Source organism: Gregarina niphandrodes, assembly GCF_000223845.1.
Source record: "Gregarina niphandrodes unplaced genomic scaffold scaffold00021, whole genome shotgun sequence".
NCBI lineage: Eukaryota > Apicomplexa > Conoidasida > Eugregarinorida > Gregarinidae > Gregarina > Gregarina niphandrodes.
Window position 1 is genome coordinate 153,921 of NW_011645790.1, and position 19,949 is coordinate 173,869.

The 19,949-nt window shown below is 55.5% G+C and overlaps 9 protein-coding genes and 1 non-coding gene across 10 annotated transcripts; 4 read left to right on the top strand and 6 right to left on the bottom strand.

Annotated features, from left to right (window-relative positions):
• Nucleotides 1-296: 296 nt before the first annotated feature.
• GNI_101810 (hypothetical protein) lies at nucleotides 297-1,133 on the top strand (the record flags this gene model as incomplete). Its single annotated transcript, XM_011132888.1, has 1 exon — nucleotides 297-1,133. One exon carries the CDS (start codon nucleotides 297-299, stop codon nucleotides 1,131-1,133), a length of 837 nt encoding a protein of 278 aa, XP_011131190.1.
• A 216-nt stretch (nucleotides 1,134-1,349) lies between these two features.
• GNI_101820 (hypothetical protein) lies at nucleotides 1,350-2,444 on the top strand (the record flags this gene model as incomplete). The annotated part of the gene is made up of 2 exons (XM_011132889.1): nucleotides 1,350-1,658; nucleotides 1,722-2,444. 2 exons carry the CDS (start codon nucleotides 1,350-1,352, stop codon nucleotides 2,442-2,444), a joined length of 1,032 nt encoding a protein of 343 aa, XP_011131191.1.
• Nucleotides 2,445-2,634: 190 nt separating this feature from the next.
• GNI_101830 (proteasome subunit beta type) lies at nucleotides 2,635-3,363 on the bottom strand (the record flags this gene model as incomplete). Its single annotated transcript, XM_011132890.1, has 1 exon — nucleotides 2,635-3,363. One exon carries the CDS (start codon nucleotides 3,361-3,363, stop codon nucleotides 2,635-2,637), a length of 729 nt encoding a protein of 242 aa, XP_011131192.1.
• A 555-nt stretch (nucleotides 3,364-3,918) lies between these two features.
• GNI_101840 (transporter, monovalent cation:proton antiporter-2 (CPA2) family protein) lies at nucleotides 3,919-6,035 on the top strand (the record flags this gene model as incomplete). The annotated part of the gene is made up of 2 exons (XM_011132891.1): nucleotides 3,919-5,667; nucleotides 5,784-6,035. 2 exons carry the CDS (start codon nucleotides 3,919-3,921, stop codon nucleotides 6,033-6,035), a joined length of 2,001 nt encoding a protein of 666 aa, XP_011131193.1.
• Nucleotides 6,036-6,131: 96 nt separating this feature from the next.
• GNI_101850 (hypothetical protein) lies at nucleotides 6,132-7,966 on the bottom strand (the record flags this gene model as incomplete). Its single annotated transcript, XM_011132892.1, has 2 exons — nucleotides 6,132-6,307; nucleotides 6,376-7,966. The coding sequence occupies 2 exons, from the start codon at nucleotides 7,964-7,966 to the stop codon at nucleotides 6,132-6,134; spliced, it is 1,767 nt and encodes a 588-aa protein (XP_011131194.1).
• A 263-nt stretch (nucleotides 7,967-8,229) lies between these two features.
• GNI_101860 (competence/damage-inducible CinA-like protein) lies at nucleotides 8,230-8,733 on the bottom strand (the record flags this gene model as incomplete). The annotated part of the gene is made up of 1 exon (XM_011132893.1): nucleotides 8,230-8,733. The coding sequence occupies one exon, from the start codon at nucleotides 8,731-8,733 to the stop codon at nucleotides 8,230-8,232; it is 504 nt and encodes a 167-aa protein (XP_011131195.1).
• A 77-nt stretch (nucleotides 8,734-8,810) lies between these two features.
• On the bottom strand, nucleotides 8,811-10,571 carry GNI_101870 (hypothetical protein; the record flags this gene model as incomplete). The annotated part of the gene is made up of 1 exon (XM_011132894.1): nucleotides 8,811-10,571. One exon carries the CDS (start codon nucleotides 10,569-10,571, stop codon nucleotides 8,811-8,813), a length of 1,761 nt encoding a protein of 586 aa, XP_011131196.1.
• Nucleotides 10,572-10,779: 208 nt separating this feature from the next.
• On the bottom strand, nucleotides 10,780-15,798 carry GNI_101880 (hypothetical protein; the record flags this gene model as incomplete). Its single annotated transcript, XM_011132895.1, has 2 exons — nucleotides 10,780-12,973; nucleotides 13,784-15,798. The coding sequence occupies 2 exons, from the start codon at nucleotides 15,796-15,798 to the stop codon at nucleotides 10,780-10,782; spliced, it is 4,209 nt and encodes a 1,402-aa protein (XP_011131197.1).
• Nucleotides 15,799-17,089: 1,291 nt separating this feature from the next.
• On the bottom strand, nucleotides 17,090-17,162 carry GNI_101890. The gene has a single exon. It is a non-coding gene; the product is annotated as a tRNA-Arg (tRNA).
• A 597-nt stretch (nucleotides 17,163-17,759) lies between these two features.
• GNI_101900 (heat shock protein 70) lies at nucleotides 17,760-19,709 on the top strand (the record flags this gene model as incomplete). Its single annotated transcript, XM_011132896.1, has 1 exon — nucleotides 17,760-19,709. One exon carries the CDS (start codon nucleotides 17,760-17,762, stop codon nucleotides 19,707-19,709), a length of 1,950 nt encoding a protein of 649 aa, XP_011131198.1.
• Between the last annotated feature and the right edge of the window lie 240 nt (nucleotides 19,710-19,949).

The window sequence follows — 19,949 nt, forward strand, 5'->3', positions numbered from 1 at the left end:
TCAGGGTACTGTGAAGATACCCGGGGAGGGAGCTACCCCCCGAAGGAGGTACCGGCCTGACCATCGCTTCAGCAGAGGATGGGAAGAAGACGCACCATGCTCCCGTGAAGTGGTATGGCGGCAGATGATCATATCTACTCGTGCTTGTGGTTGCACGGTCATCCAGCACCCGTATGGCTGTGAGCTGAAAAGCGTGGGGCTAATAATTTGCGGCAAAGCGCCAGTGCCGGGGGGGCTGACTGGATTTTAGCAGGCTTTATTCTGCCTCAAAGGGCCGGATATTTTTTAGGAAGAAGATGAAGTCGGTGCCATTGTCGGCGGCCAAGACGTCAAAGCTGACTGGGTCTTCGGCTGCGCTGCTGGCGTCGTTTATACCCGCTTACTCGGCGTACGGCAGCCCCGCTGGGTACGGTAGGCCCCCTGCGTACGGCATCCCGCCCCCTGCTTACGGTAGCCCGCCCCCTGCTTACGGTAGCCCGCCCCCTGCTTACGGTAGCCCGCCCCCTGCGTACGGTAGCCCCGCTGGATACCCGAGTGCGTCGTTGTACTCGGCAGCCCCATCATATGGAGGAGCCTCGCCGTATTCTCGACCTTATGCTCGGCCTGCTCCCGTGGCCACGGTTGGGCTGTCTGCTGGCGGGGGGTATGGTAGCTTTGGTGGTGGTAATACCTTTGGAGCAGGAGCGGGTCAAGGCAGTTTCATTTATGGTAGCAGTCCTTACGGACAGACCGGGTCCGGTAATAGCTTGTTCGGTTTCTACAGTTGGCTGAGCGGACTGTTGACCAAGAAGGCGACGTCCGCCGGATCTTCGGGTGGCGTGGATATAGTGGTGCCAGCAAACTTGAACGGCGTCCGTTGCGAGAACGGCGTGATCATAGCTGCGCCTTATAAGCGTCAACTTGATGATACGCTGCACCTGCACGACACGGACGACTACTGGAGGATCGAGCAGCGGTCGCAGCCGCGGAAATCTATCTTCAGCAGCAACAACGCTCGCCGCTCGGAGGAAGGTTCCTGGCAGAAAAAAAGCACCTTTGACGACGACGACTACTACCCTCGAAGACGGCCGATCGAAGACGACGTTGACGATGATCGCTCGCAACGGGTTAAGTCCGTCCGCTTTAAACACTAACTAAATACTGACGCTCAGGTGTTGACAGCCTGTGCTCAGGCGTTGACAGCTCAGGCGTTGACAGCCTGTGCTTTTTACACACACGCTACTATAAATGCACACGTTCTGGACGTTCTTCCGAACGCACATTTTGTTCGAGTCCAGCACGAATTGAATTTACAACTCTACGGGAGCGGCACACGCAGGGAGTAGAACGAGGCAGAACATATTTTTGGTATGACGGCAGCAGATTTTGGGCACATCCCCATAGAAGAATGGCAAAAGAAAAGAGATGAGTTGGAGAGAGCTGCCCGTAACGCGGAGCAGCCTGCTTCGGCGGAAGTCGGACAGCTGTACAGCAATATTGCTGGGGCGCTGGAGACTTGTGATCGGGAAGCCAAGCAGTTACTGCTCAAGATTGAGTGTCTACGGCCTCTGGCCCAGTCGATAATACTCAAACAGCCGTTGATGCCTTCTACTGTCAAAATACGGAAGCCCATCTCATATCGACCTCTTGGAAACGGGGACAGCCGCCTGCCCAGCGAAGTATGCCCCCTGTGACCCGAAATGCAGCACCCACCGAACACAGCACCAGGATGTATGTTTTAGATACTGATGTCATGTGCCGAAAGCATTGCTGTCGCGGTGGTGGATGAGTGTAGGACAGTTAGAGAGTTATATAGAGTGTTGCTGTTGAGGTTCTGCCGCAGATGTCCGGGAGATGACTCGTCCCTGATCGAAATGGTATGTCGCAGTGACGATGAATGGCTTGACGTCAATCGAGCGGCAGCCGCCCTCTATTTCCTGAGGTCCGTCGTAGCCGAGCTCGCACAGACTGATGTCAAAACCGCGTCCTATGCTTTTGCACTGGCTAGGCTTTTGTTAAATGAAGTCTCATTCAAAGACAGTCTGGAAAAGCATAAGGCCGTCCACCATGCTTGCAATAAGCTCAAAGACGCAACTAACAATGCAATAACGGACTACAGGACAGATATACTACAAGATCTAAGTAGGGTTGGCATTCTTGTACGAACTGTTCTCCCCTGCGTCCCTTCTTCCACCCTCTCCTCTGATACCGATACAGCTAAGGGTTCCTATCAAATTGTCTTACCGACTATCCACGTAAACCGAGGTTTGATCCAGCGGTCGATCTCCCTAATGTCTCAGGCCGCTAAAGATGAACAAGATTCGAACGCCGCCGCACCAGGTGGCTTCTCTATTAATCTGATCAAACAATCTGGAAACAGTATTCTCACCAGAGGAACGTCGAGTGAAGCAGTAGCTTCTCTGGTCGGCAAGCTAGCTGCTTGGGGACGGCGCACGCGTAAGTAGCGTGTCTTTCTTTTTTTTAAGTTAGCGCAGCACGCGTGTCCAGACGGACTCGCGCCGCGCGCGAGTCGGTCGGGTTAAAAAGAAGTGTGCGTAACACGGTAATTAGGTCCCGCGTAATTACGGTCCCGCGTAATTACGGTGGCGCGTTGTGGTCACAGGGGGTTGTATGATGCCGTTCGTATGATCCCGCTCAGCAAGCAGAGTGGGCCATTTTAGTTTCGAGTTTCTGAAGGTTTGCTGAGGAGACAAAGTGCTCGGATGTTCCGTCTTGCTGGTCAATGACGACGTACCTGATGATGCCTCCTGAGCCGTTGTCTCTCATCATGGCGTGGTTGACTAATAGGGTGACGAGCTTGATTGCCTCATCTTTGGACAGGTTTGATTTATAGAGTGAGTCGGCCAGCCCCGAGATGTAAGTGCCTCCTGACCCGCAGGTGATTATGTTTCTGGTAAACAGAGCGCCTCCCTGTCCGATGTTGTACAGCTGTGGTCCGTCTACGGGATCCACGCCTCCGATGAGAAGACTGCTGAGCAGCACGTCACGATTGTTGTAGCAAATGATCCTTGCGACGCTGGCGGCGCTTTTTACAGACGGGATAGCCAATGAACTTGTTCCACTACCACTCATTTCAACCTGATGTTGCTCCATCAGATTCTTCAGCAATCGCCCCACGTACATGGTATGACTCGCACGACCCGCCCTGCACACGTAAATGTTATCTGACACTCTGTTTATCTTCCGGGCATATGCACTGCTCACAACCGGAATACTTGAAGTCCGGGAGTCCGCAGCTAAAACCACACCACCATCATACTTCAAACCCACCAACGTAGTTCCCATAGACACCGGGACATCCTCAACTTCAGTCTTTTCACTGCTTGCATCAAACCCCACTGCCTTGAGACGTTCCGCTAACATTTTAAAAAGAAACAAATAACCGACTCTGCACGCGGCAACTGCTCATAACCCCGACAGCTGTCGACCCTGCCACCCGGATCGCCCCACCCGGATCGCCCGACCCTGCCAGGAGGATCGACCCTGCCAGGAGGATCGCCCGACCGACCCTGCCATAGATGGGCCGCAACCTCGACCATTTTTATGCGGTCGTTTTTAGTTTGCGTCCCATTAGCTTGCTATGACCGGATCGTAGTCGCATCAGCAACCACCACTGAGATTGCCATACCTACGGAATTCTCTACCGCACTTTCTGCATTGACGACCACACCTTCTGCCACGCCCCATGCAACACCTTCTCGTCGAACCCGCGAATCCATTGGCGTGTCCGACGTAGGAATTGGAGGTGGTCCTCCGTCCTCAGGCTTGTCATCCTCAGGCTTGTCATCCTCAGGCCCGTCATCCTTAGATGTGTGGAGGCGTCAGCTGGGTGAAGAGAGCAGGACCCGACGTCAGCTGTCTGATGGCCGTTCTAAAGCAATGTACTACGAGCTGGAGAATCGGATTCGAATAACGTCTATGCAGCCGTCCATTGGTTCCATTAATGGCGGGACGTTGGTAACAGTGTATGGTAGCGGGTTCAATACGAGCTGGCCGATGTATGCCCATGTGAATTTGATGGATGGTAAACGGACGGGGCACAAAGTGGTAGCAATGGAGACTTTGTCCGATGCGCAAGCACAGTTTTTGACCCCGTCGTACCAGGACCGCGGAGATGGCCGGCAGATGGACAATCGTCGAGTAGACCACTTGGTGAAGAATCCGGATAACATAGTCGCGTTGGTCACTTTCCGCTTCCGCTCCAGGAGTTCGTCATGGCATTGGAATTCGGAAATGTTTCGTTACTACATTGACCCGGAGCTTAAGTACATATTGCCTACGAATCAAGTGAACCATTTGCAGAGTACGGAACTGTTTGTGGTGGGAAAGTTCATCAGCCGGATTACAGAGCTGAGTAAACTAAAGTTTGTCAGTACCGTGGGCAACCACTCCGAAGTAATTGAGCCAAGGTACACCATTTACAGCTACTCGAAGGACGGCGAGGATAAAGGTTCAGACATAATAGATTTACCGGCACTAAAGTTCAAGACGCCGTTATGGCCGCACCCGGAGGACAAAGTATCGGTGCATTTTTCGGTGAACGGCCAAGACTGGCATTCTTATGATCATCTGACGGTTAATTTCACGGCGGACGAAGACAGTGTGTTGAACAACATTGTGCAGCATGTGCATTTAGAAAACTTGTTGGTAGCGGAGAGAGTTCCGTACGCGGGTCGGACGCATCAGAAGGTAGTACAACTATTGGACGATGACGGGGAGGCAGGAGATGACGGGGAGGAGGACGATTCGTCGGTGACGTTGGTGGACAGCCACAGTAACGAGTTGGTGTTCTCAAAGTTGTCATCGAACGAAAACTTCGACCTGTACTTTGTCAAGGATATTCTCCTCTGTGTCTGTCTGTCTTCTCTCCTGGGAGCTCTGGCAGAGTACTTGGGCGTACCACCAATGGCTGGCTTCATATTGGCCGGTTGTTTGTTGGTAGCATTAGGAACCAAGTCAAGTGTGTGGCGGCCGCGTCGTTTGGTACAGTTGTCTAGCTTGTCACGTCTTGCAGAGTTGGTGATAATGTTCGAGACCGGTATGAACATTGATATGGATCAAATCAGCCGTTCAGCGCACTTTGTTTGGCCGTTTGCCGTGAATTTGCCCGTGGGGGTATCTCTGATATCCGTGGTTGCCGCCGTGCTCAACAATACCAGTATCCGCGAAATGCTGGTACTCGCACTTGCATTCTCCTTTTCTTCACTACACGTCGCCTCTCTCACACCCCATAGCGAACCATTTCGCAGCGTCTGTGCCCTCCAGGAACTCGTCATACCCGTACTAGTCACCTTCATCAACAACGAACGAGAAAACTTCACCCTATACACCGCCCTTCTCACCACACTCTACCTCGCCGCAAACCACCAGGCTGCACGACTCGCTATCAAATACAACCCCTCCAACAACAATCTTCTCGGTATCTTCTACTTCTCCGCCTCTCTCTGCTACTGCTACTTCGCCACCATACCACTCACACTCGGCGCCCTCTTCTCTGGTATTGTCTGCAGGTCCTTCACCTCCTTCGACACCCTGCCACTCACCATCTTCTTCTACGTCTTTCTCGGCCTCTCCCTTAACCCAATACTCATCATGAACAACCTACTCCTCGTTGCTGGCCTCGCCACACTCGCACTACTCGTCAAGGCCTGCGCCCTCTTCTCCATTGTAACCACTCACTCTCACACCCCCTACGACCACCCCCTACGACCACCCCCCCACCACCCCCTACGACCACCATACCTGACCCGACCACCCCCTACGATACCATACCTACTTTGAAGGCAATTCTTCGCGGTCTATCGCATAAAGACGCTTTAAATGTGACTGTGATGTTGTGCAGTTTCTCTGAATTGAACCTGGTCGTGCTGCAGCAAGCCTGTTTTAAGGGCACTGTGAACCGGGCCGTCTCGCAACTAACCATGGGCGTGACCGTGATGTCTCTGTTGGTCGAGCCCGCGATAATGCGCCGCTTCTATACGAATCGCGAGGTCGTCGCTTGGAGCAAGACTAGACACTTGGTTCCAGAGATATAGTCGTCCAAGTCGTGCATTTCCATTTGATGCCTTTTTGCCAGTCACGGTGGTGCCTCCCCGCCAGTAACGGTGGAGCGGCTGGTCTGTTTTGGGTATTTACCAACCTTTGCGTTTGGCGGCCAAGGTTCGGAGCTGGCTGAGCTCTTCAGCAGGTGGCGGGTTGTCGATGGCAGGCAGGAGAGGCTGGGCTGGGGGGGGTAAGTCCTTCCTCGGCGGTAGGCCAAGGATCGACGTTGTGCAACGAGGTTGGATTCGGGGAAGCAACTGGGCAACTCAACGGTGGGAGGTCGTTCGTGTGCGGCGAACGTTTTTGTGAAGAATGCCCGCCGACCAACGGTACGTTGAAGCTGGTTGAGTTGGTTCTTGAGGGTCTTGCCGATTACTCGCATGCGCGCCGCAGGCTGGCACATGGCGTCTCGAACAAGCATCCGGCCGCTAACGCAGTCCGGCGTGCTACTACGTCCGAAAAGGAAGGGTGTGAAATAGCGAAAGGTGCGAGCACAATATACCGCAAGATGTTCAAGCTCCACCTCCGAACGCTTAAGCAGACAACCCGTAACCCAGATCGAGCGATCCACTTCACTCGCCTCTGCCCACTCCGAACATGGTGTCTCCTGTAGAAAACTTACAGCTCCTAGTGGGTTTGGGACGAAGTGATTTAGCAAGTGAGCTGCTTCCAAATAAGCGTAGCTGCAATGCTCCAAATCTGACCCCTCAATCTCTGCCATCTCTCGCCACTGTTCTCCACTCAAAAGGTCCTCCATCACGTCGTCGCCCGCGCTCCTATCAACCTTCACACGCTTGCCTCCTTCCGAACAGACGCGGTGCAAGGTCAAATCACCCAACGGAGGCCCCTTCCCTGCGAACGTAATTCGAGGCACATATACAACCTGCAACGGGCATGGCTCCCGTGCCACTCCTGTCGCCGCAGCGGTCTCCGTCTCTATGACGGCGTCCGTCTCCATGACGGCGTCCGTCTCCATGGCGGTGTCCGTCTCCATGACGGCGTCCGTCTCCGTGACGGTGTCCGTCTCCATAGCGATGCCCAGAGCTGCGTGTGCCGCCGCAATCCCGTTCAGGGAATGAGTCCCGACCGGGGAAAGCGTCCCAGTCGGGGAGGGAGTGCTGATCGGGGAGGGAGTCATGATCGGGAAAGACGTCCCGGTCGGAGAAGGCGAAGATGGCGCCGAGGTGGCACGGCTGCGCGGCAATTCTCTTTGAGAGAATTGTTCGAGAGTGATGACTGGAGCGCATTCGAGCCGCTTGACGATGTCATCGACGAGTTCGGCCCGGTTGCCGGCGGGGACGGCAACTAGTTCGCGGGGGGTCATCCAGGCGCTGCGTAGACAGCAGTAGGTACGTCGTTTTCGGACGAGCGAGGGCGTGACGTGGGTGAACGTGTTAACGCAGAACTCGACAAGTTGGCGGACCGAGGCGCCTGCGTGCTGCAGCAGGCAGCCGGTGAGCCAGGTGGAGCCCCCGGCGGCCGAGAAGCCGGTTATTCGTTCCACGGCAATCCGGACTACCTGTTCTACGCTCCCGAGCGGCAGCCGCAAGTGTACGCACATGGTGTACGCCAGCTCCAGGTAAGCCACGCTGCACTGTTTCAACTCACCAGTTGTGAACGAATCCAACCGCTGCCACTGCGTCTCACCCAACATACCCCGCATCCTCCGGTCCAGCATCAATTGCGTGTTCAGATTTTCTGGCAGCGTCCTTCTCCGCCCCGTTGACTCACGCAGCCCACAAACTGTGCGACGCTCCCAAGACTGAACTGGCCGGTAGATCGGGACGTTGGGCGCCACGCCCGATGCCATAGCTAAATCCACCACGTCCATAGGCGCCACGCCTTTAAGCCCCTTGGGTCCCATGAGGTCTGTGGACTCCAGTCCCGGTGAGACGTGGTCCATAGCGTTTACCGCCAGACTCATGCCTACCAGAAACCCATGGTGAATCCTCCCGGCCGTGTTTACCCGCATCCCTTCTTATTTCTGCCAGATTATATCTGTGTAATGCCGTCAATAGAACGCCGTGCCGTCAATAGAATGCCGCGCCCTTGATTGCAGCGCCACTGATTGCGCTGCCGTCTATGACAAAATGTCTACATGCCCTCCACCCCTGCTATGTGGGGATCAATGCCAACTCAGCAGTGCCACCCCCGGCCGCAGAAAAGCCTCCGGTGCTATGTCCGCGATTAGCCTAGAGTGGGTCGGAGATCTTTGGCGACATTGATAAGGCCCTTTAGGCCTTCGATGACGGTCTGTGCCCGTATGGAGTCGCGGTCTCCTTCGAAAACTTGTTTGTTCGTCCATACACGGGGGCCGTGTGCCCAGGCGAACCAGACGGTGCCAACGGGGCAGTCTTTGGTGCCGCCTGAGGGACCGGCTACGCCGGAAACGGCTAGTCCATAAGGCGATCCAGTTTTGGCTTGTGCGTTCTGAACCATGTGGGTAACCACCTCGGCCGTAACCGGTCCGGTATCTTGAAGCAATCCCCAAGGCACATCTAACAACTTGGTCTTTTGCTCCATACCATAGGTCACAAATGACGCACTGAACCACTGACCAGATGCTGGCACACTCGTTACCGTTGCCGCCAAGCAACCACCCGTCAACGATTCCGCCAAACACAGTTGAGCCTCCTGCGCCACCAACAACTCTCCCAACTCGCGCGCTAACTCCGTCGCACTTATCGCCATAATTTTACCCCAATGCGAAACACCGAAGAAATAACCGAAGGTTCACTGGAGCAGTGTGAACGATCAGTCCCCAAGACTTAAAAAGAGGAGCGATTGGAGTCTCGGAAGTAGCCGAGTGAATTTAGTCGGTGCAGGAGCAGTCTTTCGAGCTCCCAACGTTCTAGTCCATCCACGACTCCGCGGGGTTCGTGGAGCTGGGCACCCGACCACCAAGCAGCGACCTTGCCTTGAAAAGTATAGTTGGGTGCTATGAACTCATGTAAGTTTACTGCGTCTGGATCCACACGGCATCGCATGTTTGGTTTGCGTTTGGGAATGTCGAAGCCGACGGCGTTGATTCGTGTGTGACGTTCAGCGTCGGCCGTGTGCTCTTCAGCGTCGGCCGTGTGCTCTTCAGGCTGGACAGTGTTGGAGTAATGCCGTGATACGAGCCATTCACAGAACTGCTGGACGTCCCAAGGATCTTCGCAGCGCTCGCACTGATCCACGTCGCTGTGGCAGTGGCCGCCTTCACCGCAAGAGTAGCACCCAGCCGTGAGTGAGTGGACTGTGTTCCCAGTGGCCACCCATTGTTGGACAAGAAATGCAAGACCGAACACACTTAACGACGGCATCAATAGTTCGCGCGGAACCGAGTCCCACCAGCCGTTGTGGTGCACGTCGTACGACCACACCAAGAACCGTGGCGCGATCCGCAGCGACGCCTCCGCCACCACCGGACCAGTCACCTGAGTTGTTGGCAGTTGGAGGTAGGGAGCAAAGCCCTCGGGGTATGCGACGACGAAGGGGGTTCCGGAGGCACTAACCAGTTGAATGGGTACGTTGTCATGGCGCATTTTATGGAGGGCTTGCTCGAGGTCGTGAGCGACGCTCTGATTCAGGTGTGCGCGGCGCCGTTCTCGTCGAGCTTGTTGAAGCAGTTTGTTGGTGCCATGCCGGCCGAGACGACGGATTACGAGTTCATCAAGGCGCCAGCGCGAGATGCCAGGTTGCTGAGGCGTGACGCGTAGCCGTTGGCCGCGTTGAGACCACCAGCCACGCATGCGGGCGGCAAAGGCACCGATGGAGGGCCAGCTGCGAATAACTTCGTCGACCAGTGCGTCTTCAGTCGTTTCAACACGGATGCGGTAAGTCACCCTGCGTTCTACCATCGTCCCAAGCGCGTTTTGTTCTGAACGACGACGCCACGTAAGCCAGTGACGGAACTGGGACTCGTTCCACGTCAAGTGTCGACCCCAACCCGGCAACGGGTCGTAACAGGACGCCTCCAACGTCAAATTCGGCCGACCCGCCGCACGCCACTCCGCCGCTTTTTGAGCCAAACCAAACACTGATAAGCCACCACATTCAAATGGCGCCAAACGCTGTAACCCTTGACTCAATATGTCGTAAGCCCATATTAAACATGTAGCGTGTGATTCTACACCCTCCTCTTCCGGCTTCATCACCTCAACCCCCTGCCGCTCCGCCAAACCCGCAGGCACCGGATCCACACTCACACCCGGGTTGGCCAACTCCAACTCCATATCTGGGTTGGCCAACTCCAACTCCATATCTGGGTTGGCCAACTCCAACCGCATATCTGGGTTGGCCAACTCCAACTGCATATCTGGGTTGGGCAACGCTACACACACTCTCTTCGCCGCAGGGGTACCTGACGACCCCAGGTTGCGTTGGTCGGGACCGTCACCGCCCGCGACGACACTCCAGTGGCTAGCGGGGTCATCCAAGACCTCGCTCGAGCGCTTCTGACCACGGACTAGGTCGTGACCAGGGGAATCGGGGACCCAGCTCTGGAAAGCGCTCAGGTCCTGACGAGGGACCCAGCCCAAATTCATGGTCGACGAGGTCCCGGCTGGTTCCTGCCCGATACCGACAAACACCAGGCCAATAAACCGTGGCGGCTCGGACGAAGATCCACAGGTTCTCATCGTGGGATTTAAAATTCTGCCTGCACTGTGGCTCCGGCTCATGGTTCCGAGGGTTGTATCGAGAGAAGGCTGATTCGAGAGAGGGTTGGTTCGAGGGTGGGGTCAGTGTCAGTGATTAGCGTCGGTGGTGCTGAAAAAAGACGAGAGGAATGCCCTGCTGCCAGAGTCGGTACAGAATGATACGCTCGGATTCCCAGCGTTCGAAACCATCTTGAGCCGAATCTTGACCCTTGTTTCGTTTCCACCAGTCCTCGAAGGTTGATTGAAAGGGACTATCGGGACTGCCGAAATCGTACAGAGGGCAGTCGTAGGGCAGGACGGCGATCCTGCGCTCTGGGTCGGGTCGTGGGCAGTCGAAGCCGAGGGAATCGACAGTTTGCTGGTGGAGTGTTCTGGTGGTGTGTCTGGTGTGTTCCATGACGCGTGGTACGACATGTCTGGCGCGTAGCCAGAGCCAGAAGTCGTGGCGGTTCCAGATACTGCAACGTTCGCAGCGTTCGTGGTATTCGCGGTCTTCTCCGCAGTAGTAGGGGCCTGCTGAGAGGGTAAGTATTTTGCCGCCGCCGCGGGCCCAGTCGTGGGCCTTCCTCGCCAAGCCAAAGACTGACAATTTAGTGGCGGCCCAGATCGCCGGCAAGGAACCCCAGGCGCCGTGGTTGAGGACGTCATAGGCCCAGACCAGAAGAGGGGCGGAGATGCGCAGGCCTTTTTCCTGCGGAGTCGCGATCTCGAACTCGTGCCCTGAGATTCCGACCCACCGCTTGGGGATGCGTTTCTGAAGCTCGGCGGGGACGTGTTTCGGCGGGAAGTATTCTGCTGCCAGGCGAATTTTCCGAGTCCGTGAGTCGCGCATAATTGCCTCAGGCAGCTTCTCCACCGACACTTTCAGCCGCCCCAGTCGCTCCAAGACGAGTTCGTCGAACACCACAGAGGATACCCTTGGCTCGTCGCTTGCCGCTTGGAACCGGCCCCGCTCTCGCGTTCGCCACCACTTAGACATTTGGTGACAGAAGGAGTGTGACGGCTCTAGTTGCGACCAGTGCTGCACAGCGTCTTCAACAGCCTCCTCGAGCACGCACTCGCCCACTCGACGTGGCGTTGCTATTCCCTTCGGTCGCACATGGGGCGGCAAGTCTGCCCAGTTCAGAAACTCGGTCGTCGTCCATGGCTCCGGACTACGCCAAGAAAAACACCGGGCTGATAACGCAAAGTTAGGGCGCTTCGCTTTCTCCCACTGCTCCGCCTCCCGTGCCAACGCAAACACCGACTTCCCCTTTGTACTGAACGGAACCAACCACCACCATCCGTGCCGCAACATCGAGTACGACCAGAACAAATACTTCGGGTCCACCTTCCACGAACGCTCCTCCGGCGTAAACAATTTCAACGTAGGGACCTTCGCCTCCGGCCGCTTCCGCTCCAGCTCCCCTTCCACAGACACTACTGACGACACCACACGCCGCGGCTTGATCGCAGCCACCGCCTCCATTGTCTCAGTGATGTTGTGCCAACCTTCCGCCTTCGTGAAACCACCTCCAAAGCCGCCGGTCACCTGAGACTGCCGGCCTGTGGAAATCAAGGCACCCACGTTCAGAGAAGTGCCCCCAGGGTATGGAGGGGCTACGGCGGAAGGAACAGCTCCGGAGGACGGAGTGACTCCGGGGGACGCACTGGCTCCAAAAGACGGGACCGCTTCGGGAGAAGGATAAAGTGTGTCATCCGCATCAGGAGAAGTAGGAGGAGATGCAACTCCCGCGGCTACGTCTTCAGTGATGTCATCAGACCCAGCTACGATTTCCTCCGTCCCACACAGGAGGGTGTCGTCCACGAAGAAAACGGGGGATTCATACTGGGAATAATACGTAGTGCAGTCAACGTCGTCTTCCGTCGAGTTCATCGCCACCTCGTTACATGGCTCGACCAACAGGTCATGACTGGTAAGAGTCTCGCCGGAAAGAGGTTCGCCGTTAGGATCTGCTTTGACAAGAGCCTCGCAGCTACTCGTCTGGGCGCTAACGTCGTCTTCCGTCGAGTTCATTATGACCTCGTTACATGACTCGGCCAACAGGTCATGACTGGTGAGAGTCTCGGCGGCAGGACCTTCGCCGTTACGACCTTCGCCTCCTGCTGCAACGCTATCATCAGCTCCAAAACTTGCGATATTGGGACAGAGAACGAGAACCAAATTCTCATTAATGTTGCTGTCCGGCTCCTGGCATCGTCTCTTGGGGGGCGTGGGGCCGTCCTCGACGACTCTTGGCCCCTCAACGACGCCCGCGAGCACTGAACCCCAGCCGAGAAACCCATTTCTACGAGGTGGGCGACACCGCATGGTTTTTTTTCTGCCCTAATAAGAACCCCGACCTTGGCGTAGAGCCCCCATCTTGACGTAGACCGGCCTCCTAAGCAGCACCTCAGCAGCTTGGGTAGTGTTAGAGTCGAATGCCTAGACCTCCGCTAGACGTAGACCCCCCGCTGGGGCAGGCGCCGGTCCACTGGCCCAGTGCCTAGACCCCCGCTAGACGTAGACCCCTGCCGCTCCACGACCTTCAGCACACTACCCTCGCGCAAGGACTCACGCCTGTCTTGGCACACACCCGCATAGGACAGCGAAACGTAGGGCAATGAGATATATCCCCCCGCAAACAAGCGCGTGTGTGTCCCAAAAAACTCTCGGAAGGCTTCGGCTTCGTTCGGCGGCTACTATGTGTAGGGCCAGTTGTTCTGCTTCCGATGCCAGGACGGTGTCCTAGCACCGGAAGCACCCCCCCCCCCCACCCCGGTCATCATACAGTCCCGGTCATATGGTCAGTCGACTGCACTCACCTGACGCCAGCGGTTCCTCCGCAGTGGATGTCGTAAGGGGAGATCGATCATGCACGGAACGGTCGGAGGGCATTTGTGACCCGTGCGTTTGTGGGTGGTCGAGTGGGCCACTCGGTAGGGTGGGCCGGCCGGCCCCGTTCGGTCGAGTGGGCCGGCTCCGTTCAGCGACCACGTGCAGTGCGAGTCGCTCCGCTTCCCATTTTCGGACGCCGTGAGCTGCGCATTCCTGTAACCGCGATAGTTCTATCCACCAAGTAGTGAATCGGTCACTGAAAGACGTGCTGTCAGTTGACGGATTAACGAAGGGATAATCGAATTGAGAAATGCGGATTCTCGGTCCCTTGGCACCAGATGGCGCCTGGAAACCAAGATATTGGACCATACGGTTCCACTCAGGCAGGAGCTCTCCGTCGCCACTAGGAGGATGGCTAACATAATGTCTAAAGCGTAGCCACTTCGAAAACGCCTCACAGTCCCACAGGCCTTGGCACCTTTCGCACCGCCCACATTTTTGATTGTTAGTGAGGTCAAGGTTATTGAAGTCGTTTCCTTCTTCGCAATGATAGCAGCGAGCAGACAGAGTAGAGAGCATTTCGCCGCGTCTATTCCATTGACGAGCCCAGAGGGCCAAGCCGAAAACAGTCAAGCGCTTAGTGGCCTTGGAGGACAGTTCCCTTAATAGTGCCCGTGGCAAGGTGTGCAACCAGTCATGACTGAGTTGGTCGTAAGCCCAGACCAGGTACCACGGTTCGAGCCGAAGAAGCACCTCGTCCTCTGTTACAATTCGAAACTTGAAACCCGAAATCCCAGTCACGTACGTCGGTACCTCTACGACCGAGTCAGGATCTGGGCAAGGATCTGGGTAAGGAGCTTTTTGTTTTGCTTCTTCATGGATACTTCGTGCTGCCTTCTGCTCAGCAGCCAACTTCACAATTATACCATCCAGCTGCCAGTCCAGTATGTGGGGGGAGTCCGCGGTTGCCTCATGCCGGCATCCAACACGTTTCCACCAGACGTCAATTTGGTCGCCAAACGGCATGAACGGGGTCCACGACCGCAGAATATCCTCCACTGCCCTGCTCACCATGCCTACGTCAAGCTTTCGACTGCGGTATCGCGACAGGTCGTCCGACACCAGACTGCACCCCCCAACAGGTCCTGGAAGCGATGTTAGCAACCAACTCACGAAGTTGTCTACAGTCCAATGGTATGATGGGGCGCAGGTATAACAACGAGCTGTGATAGTGAGGATACGGTTGCCTGCCTCCTCGTACTCTGCTGCCTTCTTGGCCAGTCCGAAAACAGTCAGTCCAGTCACATCAAAGGGTGCCAAGCGTCGCCAACCGTTTCTAAGGATATCGAACGCCCATACCAAGTACCTGGGCCGAATCGCTAATTCTCTCTCAGCTGGCGCTGCAATTGCTGCCAAGGGTATGTCATGGCTGCTCCAGGCAGCTGGGGGAAAATGACCGCTGGGAACAGAACTGCTCGGACCAGGTGAAGAGCCGCTCGGAGCATGGCCGCCAGGCAGACTACTGATGACGAGTGGCTCGTTGGTCCCCCGCGCCTGACTACAACCACCTGCAGGCCCCGGAAGCGCCGAGTCCAACCAGAACATGAACTCTCGCACGCTCCAACTCCACGATGCCGGACAGTCATAACAACGAGCGGTGGTAGTGAGGATACGTTTGCCTGCCACCTCGTACTCTGCTGCCTTCTTGGCCAGTCCAAAAACAGTCAGTCCAGTCACATCAAAGGGTGCCAAGCGTCGCCAACCGTTTCTAAGGATATCGAACGCCCATACCAAGTACCTGGGTGGAATAACCAACTGAGTCTCATCTTTGGTTGCAATTGTTATTGTGGGGGTGCCACATGTCGCCAGTGTGTTGACGGCTTTAGCGAACCTCGGCTGACCACGATTCTGGGAGGCAGGAATGCTCACAAGAGAAGCGTTGCAACCAGGGCCACCGAATTCTCGACCACTGAAGGAAGGACCGTTAGGATTAATGGGAATCGGATCGCTGAGCATACTCCCATGGAGGTGGGCAGTTCTTAAGCCGTCAGGGTCGGGAAAGGATGTAATGGATTGTCGGGGCACATTGTACGTATGCTGAGTAGCACCGTTCGTCAGTAGTCTTGACGGAGGTTCACAAACGCCGTTCTTCGAATTCTCTTCAGAGCACGGCACATTATCGCTTCGCATCCTCCTTGAATCCGAAATATTACTCCACAGTTCTCCTGCACCCCCGCTGACCATGATGGTTCCCAGCGGTGTAAAGTAACTACACCCTGATGAGGAACAACGCATTATTAATTTCAGCTCTGAATATTCTCAGACAATGCTCTCCAAGTCCGTGTTAGGACCGCAAGCGTCTCTTGTAGGGTCTCTTATTGGAAGGGGGGTCACATTTTGTAGTTAGCTGGGGAATGTCTGCCTAGATGACCGTATGATCGCGGTGTAGACCAGGAGCGAAGTTCTGTACGTAAGTTGCTTGGCTTCGGGGAATATGGGCGTTAACGGGGGCTTCGTGGGCTTGTACCAAGAATCCGTGCTCGACTCCACCAGCATATCCGCAAGACACATCCACAGCTGGCGACCAGCCGATAAAAAGGTGTGCACACACTTTTTAAAGAGGGAACTAATCCTTGGTGGCGCATCACATTGTGGCGACGCACCCCTTGGTGGCCACGATGCCACAAGAAAACCAGAAGAGAATGACAGCACTAACTATTACATCTGCTGCTAGCAGAACATCGAGTAACACTAACATTCTCTCGGAAACAATGACATATCACTATCGTCATTACCGGAGATCGAATTGGAGACAGATGAATGCTTAGCAGACGCCTTATTCAAAGGCAGCACCACGCCCGACATACTCCTGAAGAAACTGGTCAGTCTCTATGGCATCCCCCAAGGTTACCCCGAGGAGCCGTTCTTGAAGCTAATGCTGTATAGTTATTGCGTCAGATATTGATGTCGTATCGACGAAGTTGATAAATTCATCCATTGACGTCCGTGTTCAGGACGTATTTGGTGCAGGAAGGCCACGTCGAATTCCTTGAGCATCTCTCCACTGCGCGTCGCAGCGCCGCCACCGTCGGCTTCCACGCCGTCCTCGTCCCAGAGCGCCGCCTTGACTACCAAGGCGCCGTGTTCGTTCAGGAATTCACGACATGCCGCACACGTGTGTGCATCTGGCGCTCCACCTCGTTCGGAAACGAGAGCAGATAAACCCCTCCTTGTAGCCGTATTGCTAGACCCCAAGCGCCGCCTTTGCTTAGCCCGTCACCCCAACGCAAAATACATGTGCTGGTGATATCTGGAAAAGGTGAAGGGTGGCATGCTATGGAATATGCTGTGTGAGAATGTGTGCGCATATACTTTAAGAGGGAACTAATCTTTGATGGCGGATCACATCACACTACACTTTTCCCAGCGGCGAAAGAAGAAGCCCCCAACTTCGTGATAAGTCAAGTGTGAGAGCAGGTGATGCGCTGTTAATGTCTCTAAAAAGTGTGCGCACACACACGTGCAAGACTGGTATAGAGATTCCACATCACGCCCCAGGCCTCCCAACTTCTTTATTGCAGAGAATAACAGTTGACGGGACTCGAACCCGTAGCCTTTGCCTCCGGAGGGCAACACGCTATCCATTGCGCCACAACCGCGCACGGAAAAGAGCTTGTGAAAATAGCTTCCACAGCACGGCCATGTGTGTCATGCAGAATTGCGGGATCAGTAACACGCGTGTTGTGGTTGCAAAAGTCTACATTGTCGCCACCACTCGCACGCACGGACAGCTCAATGGGCTTCGAAGCTTCAGCGAAACGGGAAGACCTCCAACGAAAGCGGGTTCGCCTGTCCCAGTTGGGCCGGACGGGACATAGAGAGGCAGGCCTTGCAGGGAGGCCCGAAACAGACTTGCTGCCGAATGGCTTAATGCTTTCAGGGGTTCGGTTGCGTCAACCGCCGGGACAACTCGCTTTCTTTCTCCCTTCGCAAGGGGCGCTGTTCGAGACAAGCACGCAGGAGAGTATACGTGAGGGGACAACCTGGCCTGTTTAAAAATGTTGGGCTCCATCTTCATGTGGGCGGCCCTTTTCCAGCTCTTTTAAAGTCCACACACCAGCCACCAGCGAAAACAGATGAAGAAGGGTCGAAAAGAAAAGCCAGCCTGGGAGAGTTTCGTGTGGCAGCCGGAGACAGAACGGAGTGCTATTTGGGGCTTGTGGTTTTTTTTACAAGGCGAAAAAGTTTTTAAGAAGATGTCTGATAAGTCTTACGCAGTAGGCATTGATTTGGGTACGACCTACTCCTGTGTGGCCGTGGTGCGACCTGAGGGTGTCGAAATTATTGCAAACGATCAGGGTAACAGAACTACCCCTTCTTACGTGGCCTTTACTGACTCGGAGCGTTTGATTGGTGACGCGGCGAAGAACCAAGTGGCGAAGAACCCGGCGAACACTGTGTTTGACGCTAAGCGTTTGATTGGTCGGAAGTTCCAAGATGATGCTGTACAGTCTGACATGAAGCACTGGCCTTTCAAGGTGAAGCCTGACCCTACTGGCAAGCCTGTGATTGAGGTGCAGTATCAGGGAGCGACGAAGACGTTCCACGCCGAGGAGATTTCGGCCATGGTGTTGATTAAGATGAAGGAGACCGCTGAGGCTTACCTCGGAACGAAGGTGACGCAGGCTGTCATTACCGTCCCTGCGTACTTCAACGATTCTCAGCGCCAGGCAACCAAGGATGCCGGCGCCATTGCTGGTCTCCAGGTGCTCCGCATCATCAACGAGCCGACTGCTGCAGCTATCGCATACGGCTTGGACAAGAAGGCCGACGCGGGCGAGAAGAATGTGCTCATCTTCGACCTCGGTGGCGGCACCTTCGATGTCTCTCTCCTCACCATTGAGGAAGGCATCTTCGAAGTCAAGGCCACGGCTGGTGACACGCACTTGGGCGGTGAGGATTTCGACAACCGCCTTGTCGAGTACTGTTGCCAGGACTTCAAGCGCAGACACAAGAGCGACCTGAACAGCTCCGCCCGTGCACTGCGACGCCTCCGTACCGCCTGCGAGCGCGCCAAGAGAACTCTCAGTTCCGCCACCCAGGCCTCCATTGAAATCGATTCGCTCTTCGAGGGTATCGACTACTCAACAAACGTCACCCGTGCTCGGTTCGAAGACCTGAACATGGACTACTTCAAGAAGTGCATGGAACCCGTCGACAAGGTCCTTCAGGACGCCAAGTGCGACAAACGCTCGGTGCACGAAATTGTCTTGGTTGGTGGTTCCACCCGAATCCCCAAGGTCCAGCAAATCATTACCGAGTACTTCGGCGGCAAGGAGCCCTGCCGCTCCATCAACCCCGACGAGGCTGTGGCTTACGGTGCCGCTGTGCAGGCTGGTATCCTTACTGACTCGACTAACGAGAAGATCCAGGACATCCTTCTGCTGGATGTCACGCCTTTGTCGCTCGGTCTGGAAACGGCCGGCGGTGTGTTCACACGTCTCATTGACAGGAACACTACCATCCCGACCAAGAAGACGCAAACCTTCACCACCTATGCCGACAACCAGCCCGGTGTCCTAATCCAGGTCTTTGAAGGCGAACGCCAGCTCACTGTGCACAACAACCTCCTGGGCAAGTTCCACCTCGATGGCATCCCCCCCGCTCCCCGCGGCGTGCCTCAAATCGAAGTCACTTTCGATGTGGACGCCAACGGCATCCTGAACGTGTCCGCCGTCGAAAAGGCCACGGGCAAGAGCAACAAGATCACCATCACCAACGAGAAGGGCAGACTTTCTCAGTCCGACATCGACAAAATGGTCCAGGAAGCCGAGAAGTTCAAGGCTGAGGATGAGCTCCAGAAGAAGCGCATCGACGCTAAGAACGGTCTCGAGAACTACTGCTACACCATGCGCAACACCATGCAGGACGAGAACATCAAGTCCAAAATCGACGAAGCCGACCGCAATACCGTCGACACCAAGCTCAACGAAATCATCCAGTGGCTCGACCACAACCAGGACGCTAACACCGTTGACTTCGAAAACAAACAGAAGGAAATCGAAGCCGTCTGCAACCCCGTCATGATGAAGGCCTACGGTGGCGCCGGTGGCATGCCCGACATGTCTGGTATGCCCGGCGGCCCTGGCGGCCCCGGCGGCCCTGGCGCCGCCCCCGGCGGACCCACTGTCGAGGAGGTTGACTAAGCACTCACAGATTTTGACTACAACACAATTTTAAACTCAGTTACAAAAAATAACTTGGAGCACGAACATGGGAAACTGGTGAGGATAGGATGGGATTGGGAAATTGACCCAGGGAATTTAAACTGACCGGGCGCAGCTAAATATGCACAACAACCTGCGTATGTTCCATCTCGATGGCATCCCCCCCGCTCCTCGCGGCGTGCCCCAAATCGAAGTCACTTTCGATGTGGACGCCAACGG